The 14561-nt window shown below is 44.0% G+C and overlaps 1 protein-coding gene across 2 annotated transcripts in view; it reads right to left on the minus strand.

Annotated features, from left to right (window-relative positions):
* Window positions 1-12255, minus strand: part of CPB2 (carboxypeptidase B2) — a 131060-nt gene extending 118805 nt beyond the window's left edge. The window contains exons 1-4 of one of the 2 annotated variants that reach the window (XM_083606653.1): window positions 12103-12240; window positions 7185-7260; window positions 3690-3814; window positions 3490-3598 (exon numbers count right to left, since the gene is read on the minus strand). In XM_083606653.1, coding sequence (XP_083462779.1) covers window positions 3490-3598; window positions 3690-3814; window positions 7185-7260; window positions 12103-12182 — 390 coding nt within the window. In that variant the 5' untranslated portion in view covers window positions 12183-12240. Of the gene's footprint in view, window positions 1-3489; window positions 3599-3689; window positions 3815-7184; window positions 7261-12102 lie in introns of both variants that reach the window. The other variant, XM_083606652.1, reaches the window with a different exon arrangement.
* Window positions 12256-14561: the final 2306 nt, after the last annotated feature.

Raw genomic sequence — 14561 nt, forward strand, 5'->3', positions numbered from 1 at the left:
TGAGGATTTTGACAGCTGTCAAGTGAGCTGTCAGCTGGAAAAAGAGAACATTGTTTCTGCTGTTTTTGCTGGTTTATTTGGTACAACTTGTTGAAAATAAGGAGGGCTGATACAAAATAACTGGACTTTTGGTTTTGAGCCGAAAGGAACATTAAGGAACTAAAATCCCCCTAGAGGGGTAATAGGGACACTACACCACAAAAATGGCTGGAGTATGTAAAATCCAAGCAGAATTGGACAGAGCACTCGTTCTCTTGGGAAACTTGCAAGATGAATACAATGCTTTGTCTACAGAGGTATCATTACTACACTGGACAGTAAACAACAGTTTTGAGCCTGATAAGGACTTGAAACAGGAAGCCTATTCAACTGAACAAATAAATGAAACTGAAAGTGTAGATATGATGGAGCAATATGTTGTTTTTGAAGAAAAGGAAGGAGGAGCAGGAGATTTGCAGGAGTCAAAGGAGAGTTACAACATGAGGCCTGACATGATGATAAAAAAGGACAATAAAAATTGGATGTGGAAAGCCTGGTCTGAATGGGACTTTGGAAAATGGAGAGATCCCCTTTGGAGGAGATCTGAAGACCTGAGGATTACAAATTTGTTGAAGGTGAAAGCTGGAGCTTTGGGGACATATGGATCTGAAAGAAATTTGAAACAAGAGTTGGAGTACCCCATAGGCTTTGTTTTTAAGTATGGAGGACTGGCTGGAAGCAACATGGAGTCTGTTGGGCCGGAGCCCCTCCGAGACTTGGGGCTTAACATCAAGGACTATCAAAGAGACCGGCAGAAAGGAACTGAGAGAGATATAAGGGCCTCGGACGTGAGATCTCCAGGCTAAATAAATAACATAAAGACTGATGGATATTGGTTGGGGACTGGAACCGGGAGAAGGGTGGGTGGAGGTTGGGAATCCAAAGGGTACATAAGGATAATTTGCTTTTTATATTTTGTTAGTGGTAAGGAAATTGGGTAAATCGTGGAAGGGAAATTTTGGTCGACTTTAGGAAAAAGGCTTAAGAATAATTAATGAGGTATAAGTATTGATGTGTGATTTTAATAAGGTAAAATTGGTTTTTTCTTTTTAAATTAATTGAAAATATGGCTGTTAGAAATAAATTGAGGAAATGGAAAAAAAGAAGTAAAGTAAAACAATAGTATGTTAGAACAAATGTTTAAGTTAAGGTAAAGAAATAAGTTAAGGACTTGCTGAACTGACAATTTAAATTGGAATACAAGAAGGGGAGGTGTGAGGAGGTCTGAGAAATAAGGTTAAGAATAATAAGTATCAGAAATTTTATGTGGTTTTTTCTATTTTTTTTCTTTGTTTAGTTTTGAATATTATGTACTTTTGTGTTTTGTTTTTTTTCTGTTTTGTTTTGTGTAATTCTTGTTTTTGTTTGTTGTGTGTTTCTTGAAAATGCTAATAAATATTTAATAAAAAAAAAAAATTAAGAGAGCTTTCTCCATGCATCCCCCCACCATCTGCTTCAGAGGGTTCTCCAACCCTTGGGAGCTGGCTTTGAGGGAACCTGGGAGGGCTGCACAGAACAGGAAGGAGGGAAGTTCTGTTGCACAAGCAGAAGTCTGTTGCATGAGTGGAAGAACAGTATTGTATGGCAAACCAAACTGATGGCCTATGCTGAAATGGCAAAGCTGACTGGAAAACTCAGAAGCCAAGAGGACAACAACTTTATAAAAGAATGGGAAAAAATTATAAGTTGCATAGGAGACCACTGTAAGCTTATGGAAACAAAAGCAGGATTTTGATTTAACTTGTTGTGTAAAAATTACTATGGATAATATGGTTTGATATAAAAATAGGAGTATGGATGAATATGCAACTTTAATGTTGCAACTATACAAAGTACAGTGGTACCTCGGGTTACATACGCTTCAGATTACAGACGCTTCAGGTTACACACTCCACTAACCCAGAAATAGTACCTCGGGTTAAGAACTTTGCTTCAGAATGAGAACAGAAATCGTGCTCCGCTGGTGCAGCAGCAGCAGGAGGTCCCATTAGCTAAAGTGGTGCTTCAGGTTAAGAACAGTTTCAGGTTAAGAACACACCTCCAAAACGAATTAAGTACTTAACCTGAGGTACCACTGTAGTAGATGTTTAAAATGAGACCCCACGGAGGGGATGGGGGGAAGTCCCGAGATTCAGAGAATCTCTTTATATAGCTTTTTTTTAAAAATTCCCTGTTTATTTGTGCTTTGTATTCGTAAAACTAATAAAAATTATTTCAAAGAAAAATGAAGAACAGTGTTGTATAAAACTGGAAGTACTCTCATTTTCTCATGTATCTCATTTTCAAGCCATCTACAGTATATTTCTAATGAAACTTATTGCTTAGAAATGATCTCATTCAGTTCCTCATACGATGTAGCACCCAGCTATATTTGGTAGCCATTTTGTTTATACTTGAGACCAGGCTAGGTGCAATATTTTAAGGTTTAAGTTTCTGTTAAGTGTCTCAGCCCACCAGCCCATTTGAGATAGGACAGAATAATAACAAGCAACAATAAGAATGCCTTTGCTGTGTGAGAAAAATTAACAATGAGTTCGAAGAGTCAGTGTGGCATAATGGTTAGAGCCTTGGACTAGGACTTGGGAGAGCAGGGTTCGAATCCCCACTCAGCCATGAAGTTCACAGGGTGACCCAGTCTCCATCTCTTAAGATAACTTCTAGGTTAAGTGAGGACGGAATGGGGAGAAGGAGAACCACCTTGATCCTTGGGAGATAAAGATGGTATATAAATGCAAACAAATAAATGCATTGAATTATATAAATGATGTAGACCATTTTGTTGAAATATGGTACCTTTTAATAAAATACTTTCCAGATAACCTTGAAGAATGGCAACCATGAAAATCACAGACTGGACTTTGGAAAACTTAAATAGGCTGGTCCATCCTAGAAGTGTGTGGTTGGGAAGAGAGGATAAGTTGGAATTCCCTGTTTAGGGAAGCTTTTAATGTCTGAAGGGCTATTGTATTTTAATATTTTGTTGGAAGCTGCCCAGAGTGGCTGAGGAAACCCAGCCAGATGGGCGGGGTATAAATAATTTTATTATTATTATTGTTAAGTTGTGGGTGAACATATCAGACGACACAGCGATTCTTCAAACAGCTCTTGTTTATTCACAGGCCAAAACAGAACTGAACGGAAGGGTTCAGCCAGCCTGCTTATATAGAGCTCCACTACAACGCAACTGTAACCACTTTCTGTAACTATCCAATCACTGAACGTCACTTTCGATCCCTTATTTGCATATGTGGACCTGAACTATCTACAGTATCCCCCTGCTGGCCCAGGGTGAGAACTTCAGTACATAACAATTATTATTATTATTATTATTATTACTATTATTATTATTATTACTAATTTTTCCTTTTTCTGAAATGTTTGTTATATGTATATCAGAAATCAACAGAACTATATTTATAATAAAGAAGAGAAACAACAAGAATGCCTTACTTCTTTTAGAGAGTGATATTGTTCATAATACGATAAAGAGCTTCGCGGGGAGACGGTGTCGTTGACAGTTTGTATCTCAACCATTTTTTGAACGTCTTCCAGCAAAACTCTGAACGAGGAAGAGAGAGCGTACCGTTTAACAAAATGGTTAGATTCTCGTTTGTTTCGTGCATGAATAGCAGGAAATAAGAGTCTCATACTTGTACGGAACGGTCGATTGGTTAAGTGCCGCTTTCACATCGCTGACATCGGACACATTGACGTAGAAATGCACCTCTTTGCTCTTCATGATGTTCTTGGGGGAATCTGGCTGCCACAGCACAATCTATTAAAAAACATTTAAACAAAATTGAAATAAACGTTGGATTAATTAAAAGGAATCACAGTGGTAAATGGTAACAGGTAGGAAAACTCTTGTGTTTCTGAAAGTGTTTCCCCAGGCTGTCTAAGAACAAGACAGTGGTACCTTGGTTCTCAAACTTAATCTGTTTGGGAAGTCCATTCCAAAACCAAAGCGTACCAAAACCAAGGTGTGCTTTCCCATAGAAAGTAATGCAAAATCGATTAATCCGTTCCAGACTTTTAAAAAGAACCCCTTAAACAGCAATTTAACTTGAATTTTACTATCTAGCGAGACCATTGATCCATAAAATGAAAGCAATAAACAATGTACTGCAGTCACACAATCAATCAGTAGCTGAACTGGGTTCCACACAGTCACAAAAATGAAACAAAAAAGAGCCGCAAAAACAAAATCACAAAATAAATAGCAGAAACAGACAGACCTCAGCGTTACACTCAAAACAGAAGTGAGGCACTCAAACCGGAAGTGTAACACTCAAAACGGCGCATGTTCAGCTTCCGAAAAAGGTTCGCAAACCGGAACACTTACGTCCAGGTTTGCAGTGTTTGGATTCCACGCTGTCTGAGTAGCAAGGCGTTTGAGAATCAAGGTACCGCTGTACTCTAATGAGGAGTTCTACTGGGTTGGCGGCCTATCAAGTCCAGCATCCTGTTTTCACAAGGACCAACCGGATGCCTGTGTGAAGCCTGAAAGTAGGTTCTCCTGAGCACAAAAGCACTCTCCCCACTTGTGATTCAGAACAACTGGAATTCAGAGTCATATTGCAGAGGCAGCTGCCCCTGCCGTGTTGTCCAGAGCTGAGCTGAGCCAAGGGAAATGTTTGCAGCAAAGGTTAGCTGCACATTTTGCAGATTGGCTGGTGCCTGTTGTTGACATCATGAATTTCACCACCTCCCAGTAGCCCTGGGTGCATTTTGTTTAACTCCCCCACTCCCCACTTTTGTTCCCTGTTGAAGGAGAATTATTTGAAGATGATGTATAGATGGTATTTGACACCAGTGCAGTTAGGTAAAATGTACAAAACTAGTTCAAATATATGTTGGAAGTGTGAGGAAAAGGAGGGGACATTTTATCATATGTGGTGGGATTGCAATGCAATCAATTTTTTTGTGGGAAATGATATACAATGAATTGAAGAAAATGTTCCATCTAACATTTGTAAAAAAGCCTGAAGCATTTTTGTTAGGGCTTGTGGGAAAAGACCTGCCAAAAAAGCTGGAAAATATCTTCATGTATGCGACAACGGCTGCAGGAGTTTTAATAGCACAAGGTTGGAAGAACGAAGAAATCCCAGCTAAAGAATCATGGCAAGAGAAATTGACGGATTATGCAGAACTGGCAAAATTGACACATAAGCTACGGTGCCAGGACAACTGTGACTTCAAAGATGAATGGGAACCCTTTACAAAGTATTTGATGATGCAAAAAAGTGAGTTGGACTCCTTGGCAGGTTTTGAATAAACACTCGCAAACTCTTTACTGACAATAACCAGTTAGACAATTTAAGGATTTACACAATTTTGTAACATGAAGAGAACAGTATTCACAGAGAAACCAAAGACTGGAACTGAGGGGAATCGGGGGTGGGGGGGGCCTTTATGGGAGGGTGGGGGGAGGGAGGAAAATGGGGAAAATTAAGGATGTGATATTTTTGGATAATATGTTTTGCTTAAATCTTTAATAAAAAATTATTTTAAAAAAACAAAACTCCCCCACTCCCCCCAAAAAAACCTCAAAAACAGCTGGTTGAGCAACAAATACTGTTTAATTGAATGAGGTAAAAAGGTAAGATAAAAGACCTCTGGACGGTTAAGTCCAGTCAAAGGTGGCTATGGGGTTGCAGAGCTCATCTCGCTTTCAGGCCGAGGGAGCCGACGTTTGTCCACAGTTTTCCAGGTTATGTGGCCAGCATGACTAAACCACTTTTGGCGCAACGGGACACCGTGACAGAAACCAGAGCGCACGGAAACACTGTTTACCTTCCCGCTGCAGCGGTACCTAGCGTATTTTTCTGTGTATAAGACAATGCTTTTTGCTAAGAAAAGTTAGGCAAAAAATGGGTGTCGTCTCATACACAGATAGTGAATGTAGGGGGGGGGACGTGCGATTAATGGCAGCAGCAAGCAGGAGATTGGCAGCGGTGATTGGGCGGGTGATTGGCGGCTGCGGCAAGGCCTGCTGGCGACTGGCTGTGGCTTCGGCAATTGGGCAGGCGATTGGTGGCTTTGGCAAGTGGGCAGGTGAACTGTTGGTGGCAGCAAGCGGCAGTGGCGTAGCGTGGGTTGTCAGCACCCGGGGCAAGGCAAGTAATTTGCGCCCCCTAACCCCTAACCTGCCGTCGCTGCCAGCTTCTTCTTGCTGCTGCCTGGTCTGGTGTGGTGTGGTTCTCTCCCGCGCTCAGCGCTGCGCTGGGCGGCCGCTGCACTGTCCCTCCCCCAGATAGTCCCTCGCTCTCTCTCTCCGCACCGCACGCCTGGCACCCACCCCCTCCACAGTGGGCGGCGACCCGGCGGCTCGGATCGGATTCGCACAGCCAGCACTGCAGTGAGAGAGAGTGAGTGAGCCAGGTAGGGGCAGAGAGCTGCGAGTGCGAGCGCGCGCCCCCAGATGTTGCGCCCGGTGCGGCCGGCCCCCCCTGCACCCCCCACGCTATGCCACTGGCAAGCGGGCAGACAATTGGAGGCTGTGGCAAGGTGTGTGATCAGCAGTGGCTGTGGCAAGTGATTGGCAGTGCCAGGCAGGCGGGTGAGCAATTGGCGGAAGTGACCTCCCCCACCCCCCAAGAAAGCTAAACAACTTAATTTCTTAATTTTGGGTTTAAAAAAATATGGGTCGTCTTATACATTAGGGTGTCTTATGCATGGAAAAATACGGTATTTATCTACTCGCACTGGTGTGCTTTAAACTGCTAGGTTGGCAGGAGCTGGGAGCTCATCCCGTCGCGGGGATTTGAACCGCCGACCTTCTGACTGGCATATCAATAGTAAATATACGGACAGCCCTGAAGCATGTAGGGAAGATTGTGTCAGCATGATGATTGTGTCAGCATGTGCATACCATAAAAATAAATGCCTCTATCACGACAATTACATGGAATGGAGAATGCAGGCTCTCCGTGAAGCAATATTGTGCAACTCGTGGTTTAAGATGTCATTTGTATTCAGGCCCAGTGACAAAAAGAATTGTGTTCTTTGAAATAAAAATTGAAACAGGATGAATCACACACTCCCTGACTACTTTGATCTGTGGAAGTCTCTTTTGCAAGAGCAGAGCAGGAATGTTGGATAATACCACTCATTAATTGCGATGGCTTCCCCCCAGAAGCAGTTACCTTAAAAGTAGTGGTCAAATTCTGGAGGAACGCAACATGTCTGTCCGAATGCGGAAGAGCCCACAAAACCTGATCACTGGAAGAGAGAGAGGGGGAAAGGGAATTACAGTCATACCTCTTGTTACGTCCGCTTCATATTACGTCCTTTCAGGATACGTCCCGCGGCGACCCGGAAGTACTGGAAAGGGTTACTTCCGGGTTTCGCCGCTCGCGCAAACGCGCAAACGGCACAGGCATGCGCAGAAGGGGCGAATCGCGACCCGCACACACGCAGACGCGGGTTGCAACCTGCTCATGTTGTGAACGGGGCTCTGGAATGGATCCCGTTCGCAACCAGAGGTACCACTGTATTGGTAGTAGAGAAGCACTGAAGACATGCAAAGGAACCACCAGACCCGTAATATGAGTAGAACTCATTAAAAGTGTGCCAGGGATGCTTTTTTGAGTTCTTAAACCACCCAGTGCGTTTCCAAGAAGCCTCACAATCCACAGACACTGGTGATGGCTGTCAAGCAGGTGGGCCCAAGCATCGACGCTAGCCAGGTAGGATCAAGAAGTGCACAACAAAAGCTGGGTTCTTAAAAGATGCCTGTTTGATATGCTATCTTTTTAGCGACTATGGGGTTGCGGCGCTCATCTCGCTTTCAGGCTGAGGGAGCCAGCGTTTGTCCACAGACAGCGTTCTGGGTCATGTGGCCAGCAGGACTAAACCGCTTCTGGCACAACGGGACACCGTGACGGAAACCAGAGTGCACGGAAACACTGTTTCCCTTCCCGCCACAGCAGTACCTATTTATCTACTTGCACTGGTGTTTTTAACACCCTAAACCAGGCATAGGCAAACTCGGCCCTCCAGATGTTTTGGGACTACAATTCCCATCATCCTTAGCTAACAGGACCAGTGGTCAGGGGTGATGGGAGTTGTAGTCCCAAAACATCTGGAGGGTCGAGTTTGCCTAAACACATAAGATCTTTAAAACTGGGGGGGGGGTGATATTGTTATTGCTTGTTATGTATTTTTGTGGTTTTATATTGTAAATTGCCCTGTGATCTTGGGATGAAGGGTAGTGTAGAAACTTAATAACTAACAATAATAATTAGTATAGACCCTCCAAGTGTCCCTATTTTCCAGTGATAGTCCTGGATTTACAGAAGCTGTTCTGCTTTCTGATTTGATCCTGGAACATCCTACTTTTCCTTAAAGGTAAAGGTAAAGGGACCCCTGACCATTGGGTCCAGTCGTGACCGACTCTGGGGTTGCAGCACCCATCTCACTTTATTGGCCAAGGGAGCTGGCGTACAGCTTCCGGGTCATGTGGCCAGCATGACTAAGCCGCTTCTGGCGAACCAGAGCAGCGCACGGAAACGCCATTTACCTTCCCGCCGGAGCGGTACCTATCTATCTACTTGCAGTTTGATGTGATTTCGAACTGCTAGGTTGGCAGGAGCAGGGACCGAGCAACGGGAGCTCACCCCGTCGCAGGGATTCAAACCGCCGACCTTCTGATCAGCAAGTCCTAGTCTCTGTGGTTTAACCCACAGCGCCACCCGCGTCCCTTTTCCTTAGGATGTCCCTATTTTCATAGCAGAAATGTTGGAGAGTATGGAGTTATGCGATCCCTGAGCCAAGGAGATAAGTAACTAAACTACCTTTAGAAGACATCTGAAGCCAGCCCTGTATAGTTTTATTATGTTTTTATATAAGATGGAAGCCTGAGTGGCTGGGACAACCCACTCAGATGGGGCAGGGTATAAATAATAAAATTATTGTTATTATTATGGAATAGGCCGTCCCTATTATCATTGGATAAATGTTGGAGGGTATGTTAGCATGGCTACTTTAACTGGGATATCAACCCAAGCTAAAAGGCCTGCCTGCTTCTACACAGCCAAGATGCTTGAACCCCATTGACTTCTATAGGATTTAACAAACTTGTGCACTGCTTCTGAGGCGATGGGAAATGGGAAAGTTCTGCTTGTAGCCTTCGCATGTGGGAATGAGCTTTCACAGGTCAAACTGCTGTTTGATGCTGCAGTCCTGAAGTGAGTCATTTACACCTGTGAGCTAGACCATTCTAAAACTGCTTGGAGGAGGTTTAATTTTAATTTTAAACCTCTTGTACTCTCTATTCCTCATTTAGTACACAGTGAGTACAAAGTGCCAACCTTGCTCTTGGGCAATCATTGCAAAACACAGCCCTACACAGGAAGGACGGGCCCAAAGCCCCAAACTAAAAATGCTTATTAGAAACCAGGGTGGATAAAAATCAATGATTATAAATAAATAAATAAATCAGATTATTATTATTATTATTTAAATTGGATTTTTAAAAAATAAAATGCATATGGAGCAAAAATCTTTCCAAAGATAGTTTTCTATTTAAGTTACATTTTAGTCCGTCAGGAAATAAGGATTTGTTTTAAGTTTTTCATGTGTGCTAAAGTCTGTTTGTTTGTTTTGTTGTTTACCCACATCAGTTAACGAACATGGATACACATGACATAATGTTATTGCCTTAGTTAAATAAATTGTTTAAATTGTTAATAAGGAAATGATTATTTTTCTCCTTCCAATAAAGTACAGCAGAAAAGTTGTCCAAATATTAACAGTTAACTTACTAAACCTCACAATAATTCCATAATTATCGGTCTATGTATTTCTAATAGTACAACCAAATCAGTAATTTTTGATATAACTGTAAAAACTACTCTGAAAATGTATTATTCCAAAAATGAAACCTTCATCTGGTTGTAAATATTAAGATTATACCAGCAAGAAGGAGTCTTTCTGTAAAAAAAGAAAGAAAAAGATTTAAATAAAGTCTTACTGACTAGTGATCCACTCTGCTAGAAACCAGGACCAATTGGACTAAGGACCTGACCATACTTTGGGTAAATAGGGATTTTGCCTCTTTCGATTCCACACCATGTCCATGCGGAGATTCGCTCCGCTTTGAAAATCCAAATAAGAAAGCTACATCAACTACATACAGTATAAGGTAGGTAAAGGTAAGGTAAAGGACCCCTGGACGGTTAAGTCCAGTCAAAGGCAACTATGGGGTTGCGGCGCTCTTCTCGCTTTCAGGGCAAGGGAACAGGCGTTTGTCCACAGACAGCTTTCTGGGTCATGTGGCCAGCAGGACTAAAGCTTCTGGTGCAACGGGACACCGTGACAGAAACCAGGGTGCACGGAAACGCCGTTTACCTTCCTGCCGCAGTGGTACCTATTTATCTACTTGTACTGGTGTGCTTTCGAACTGTTAGGTTGGCAAGAGCTGGAACAGAGCAACAGGAGCTCACCCCTTCGTGGGGATTCGAACCGCTGACCTTCCGATCGGCAAGCCCAAAAGGCTCAGTGGTTTAGACCACAGATATAGGGAGGCAAAAGTGTGGAACAGCAGTACAGTGGTACCTCGGGTTAAGAACTTAATTCGTTCCGGGGGTCCGTTCTTAACCTGAAACTGTTCTTAACCTGAAGCACCACTTTAGCTAATGGGGCCTCTCGCCGCTGCCACGCGATTTCTGATCTCATCCTGAAGCATAGTTCTTAACCCGAGGTACTATTTCTGGGTTAGCGGAGTCTGTAACCTGAAGCGTCTGTAACCTGAAGCGTCTGTAACCCGAGGTACCACCGTTGTTGGAGGAAGAGACCACATGGAGAAGAGGAAATTAAAGGATGCACAAGAGGTTCACAACCACACTAAGCCGAAGTATGGACCGAGCCAGATTAAACTGTGTCCCACTAGCAGAAGCCTGAACAAGGGCTCCCGCTGGCTCAATGGGGCCTCCCCCTCCCTCTTGCCCCCCACTGCCCCCCACATACTCAGGGGGTGAGGTGGGAGACCCCCCCAGAACAGAATATGGGGGCGGGGAGGTGAAATGCTTGCTCAGACTGAAGGACTGCAATAGCGTTACACCGGAGTCCTCCCAGATTGACTTACCTGGGAGTAACTCACATCGAAGTGGGATTTACTTCCAAGTAAACATGCCCAGCGTTGCACTGTATACCTATGAGACTGTGATTTTAGTGTCTGTGCATTATATGATCCTTCTCGTGCCCTATGATCTTGGGGAAGTGGCATACTTGTCTTCTGGGAGAAGTTTGTCTGCCTTTATGGGGAGAATATATCGTATGCCCTTTTTAAAATGTGTACTTTCGCGGGGGCAATATAGATATTCAATAATAATAATAATAATAATAATAATAATAATAATAATAATGTTGTTCAGTTTTCCTCAAAGTAGTGAAATGTAATGTTTGAGTTTATCAAAGTCCATGAAGTTTTCTGAAGTCCATGGAGAGTCAAAACATTATCCTAAACTTGTACATTGGAAAAAGCAGAAGATTTGAAAGGTTTAATCCTTCCTGGCATTTTTTTTATGTTTCTCTCATCTATTTTGGCTCTCAAATCAATATATCTGTCTTTGCTTCTGAAAAACATAGCAACACTTAGACAAAATGAACCCTAACCCAAATGACTCATTGTTCTCACAGAAATGGGTTCTGTTTACACATGGGAGTCATTATTTTAAGATTTTGGTAAAATGAAAATAATGTTTCCTTATTTTAGGACGCAATCCCATGCCCACTTACATGGAAGTAAGTTCCATTGATCTCAATGGGACTTGCTTTGAGTATAGGTCTTGGGGTGAGCTATTAGTCTCAGTGTGCAACATTACAGTATACAAGTCCATTTGTAATTTGACCGTGCCAAATACTTCACGTAATGAGTAACAGCTAAGAATTTATGTTTCCAAAAGAGACGTTTTGCTACATTCTACACTGGTCTATATATCTCGGTTAAAAAGTAATAAGCATATTTGGATAACTGTCTCATGTTAGGTTCAACCATTGGACAATATGCTTCTATTCTATGTGGAGACTTCCCATCTCTCTCATTAGAAAACAAATACTTACCTTTGAAGAGCAGCAACATTCTTCTTTTGGCCAAAGGTAGATATTATACAAATTAAAAGGAAAAACTTCAGAGCCGCCATTTGCAAAGAAACCGAGCGAGACAGTGGAGGTTCAGGACATGCATTGTTGATTTTCTAAAGTCTCTGTTGAAAGAATGGTTAAAATTTAATGTTATCGCTCTGTAATCTTCACTGCTCCCATCCCCTGTGTGACTGAGTCAGAGTGGATTCCTTTACAATGACACTTTTCAAAATGTAAAGTGATCCTCTGTGTGAGGGTCTAAGCGGTTGCCAAGGGGAGTTCAAATTCTCATTTAACTCCCCAACCAGTTGAGGTGTTATGCTCTGTTGATTTGGCCTGGAATCAAACATTTATTTTAAATGTTTACGCGCAATCTTTCAGGCCTCCATGGTGGATGACAATAAGTAAAAATTAATATATAGGAATGTATACGGTTATATCCAATCACAGTTTACTCAAGACATGTTGGAGGGTATGATTACTTAAAATATACCCAGTTTAAGAGGAAAAACAAGATAAGGTACCAGGCAGAGTAACAGGTACCAAGCATTTAGCAGCACCACATACGTAATGATCACGTGCACACAGGTACCAATGAATGTATAGCACATGAACTGATCACGCGTTGCACAGGGCTGGGGAGGGGTACTGGGGAGGGGTACGTAGTTAGGGGGGAAGTGAAAGGTATAAATATCACTGTTTTGATACTATGTGGCGCAGCCATCTTTGCAGAACTTATCTGCTGGTTGCCCCTGCATGCAGAGCTACTGAATAAATCTCTTTTCTTCGACTGAGAAGTCTCTGGAGTCATTCCTTCCCCTGAGGTCTAAGGGGGGTTGAGGGACAGCTGAACAGCCGGACTTTTTAACTAAGTCTTCATTTTGGGGGCTCCTGTCCGGGATATGTCCCCACCCCTCGCGTAGGACCAGGGGCCAGGCTCGACCGGTGAACAGCCAGGCGCGGCGTCTGCAACCTCCAGCGCGCACCCTGCCAGTTCGTAGGGGGAGATCGCTGCACCGTCCCTGCGTGGAGACACCTGGTCGAGGAAGAAAAGAGAGAGGCCGGCCGGAGGGGTGACAGTCCACAGCGGAACAGGTAAGCCCTGGGGAAGGAAAAGGCAGGGCGTGAGGCCTGATCAGCCTCGACTGGCCGTGGCAGTAAAGTGCCGCCAGTAAAAGGTAAAAGGGTGGTACAAGGGGGAAAGGTTTTGGGTGGTGGGGCATTAGGAATGAAGGATACTCCAGTGAAAGGATGAATGTGTGAGTGGCCGGGGCTTAGCGTCCCCTTGGCTAAGCGTGTGTAGGGCTGTGCGGTCCTTGGCAGCGCGAGCTCGACCAAGCCACAGCCTGTAGCGAAGTTGTGAGTGCTTGTAAAAAAACCCTGTGCAGGAGCGGAGTATCCTATTAGGAGATGGGGTCGGGAGGCAGTAAATGCACCCCTCTGCAATGCTTTCTGGATAACTGGAAAGCAGCCACGAAGGACGATGATTGGGGCTTTAAGCTAAGAAAAGAACGCCTACGAACTTTGTGCGAAGTGGACTGGCCCTCTCAGGGAACTAGGTGGCCCTCGGAGGGAACCTTTGATTTGCAGTTAATAAATCCTTTGTGGCGAAATATAGTGAGCATCCACCCAGACCAAATCCCCTATATTTCCACTTGGAAAAGGAACACAGAGAATAATCCACCTTGGCTACAGAATTGCCGAACGTCCCTGGGGCGTGGCGCCCAAGAGGCTCGGGTCTGTGCAGTAAAAGAAAAGCCTGTACCCCCAGTCCTCCCAGAGCCCGAAGAAGAAGAAGGGGGGATCTTGAAGCCCCCTCCCCCGTATGCCCCGCCAACGGCGCCGCCACCACCAGGCGCGCCGCTGCCGGATCCGCAAATACCAGAGGAGGCAGGGGCGGGAGGAGGAACAGGAGGGACCCCTGCAAAACAAGACACCTCAGATGATGAGGAGGAGGATGAAGTACAGTTTAGAGGAAAGCTTGAGGACTGTAACAAGAGGGGGGGAAGGTGGTTGAAAAAGGACAACCGGAGAGTGAGGAGGGAGATTGACCCATGGAAAGATGCGGTAGACGTGGCACCGCACTTGCTAAAGGCAGCAACGTGCACGTCAGGAAGAGCAACAAAAGAACAGAGGCATTTATTAGAAGCATGGGATAGAGCGAAGCTGCATGAGGCAGCAGAGAAACAAAAGGAAAAAGCAAGCACAATAGCCCCTTTGCGCCGAGTTTATGACCCACCAGGACCCCCGGGGCAAGATGGGGCGATACCACCTCGGACATATACCGTCCAGCATGTCCCTTTTACTAGTTCTGATGTGTGCAACTGGCGCAACCAGAATCCCTCTTTTGAGGAAAACCCAGCAAAAATTATAAAGTTGTTTGAGGGGATTTTTCAAACATATAACCCCACTTATGATGATGTGCAGTACCTCTTAAA

This window comes from Podarcis filfolensis (assembly GCF_964270895.1).
Source record: "Podarcis filfolensis genome assembly, chromosome: 3".
Taxonomy (NCBI): domain Eukaryota; kingdom Metazoa; phylum Chordata; class Lepidosauria; order Squamata; family Lacertidae; genus Podarcis; species Podarcis filfolensis.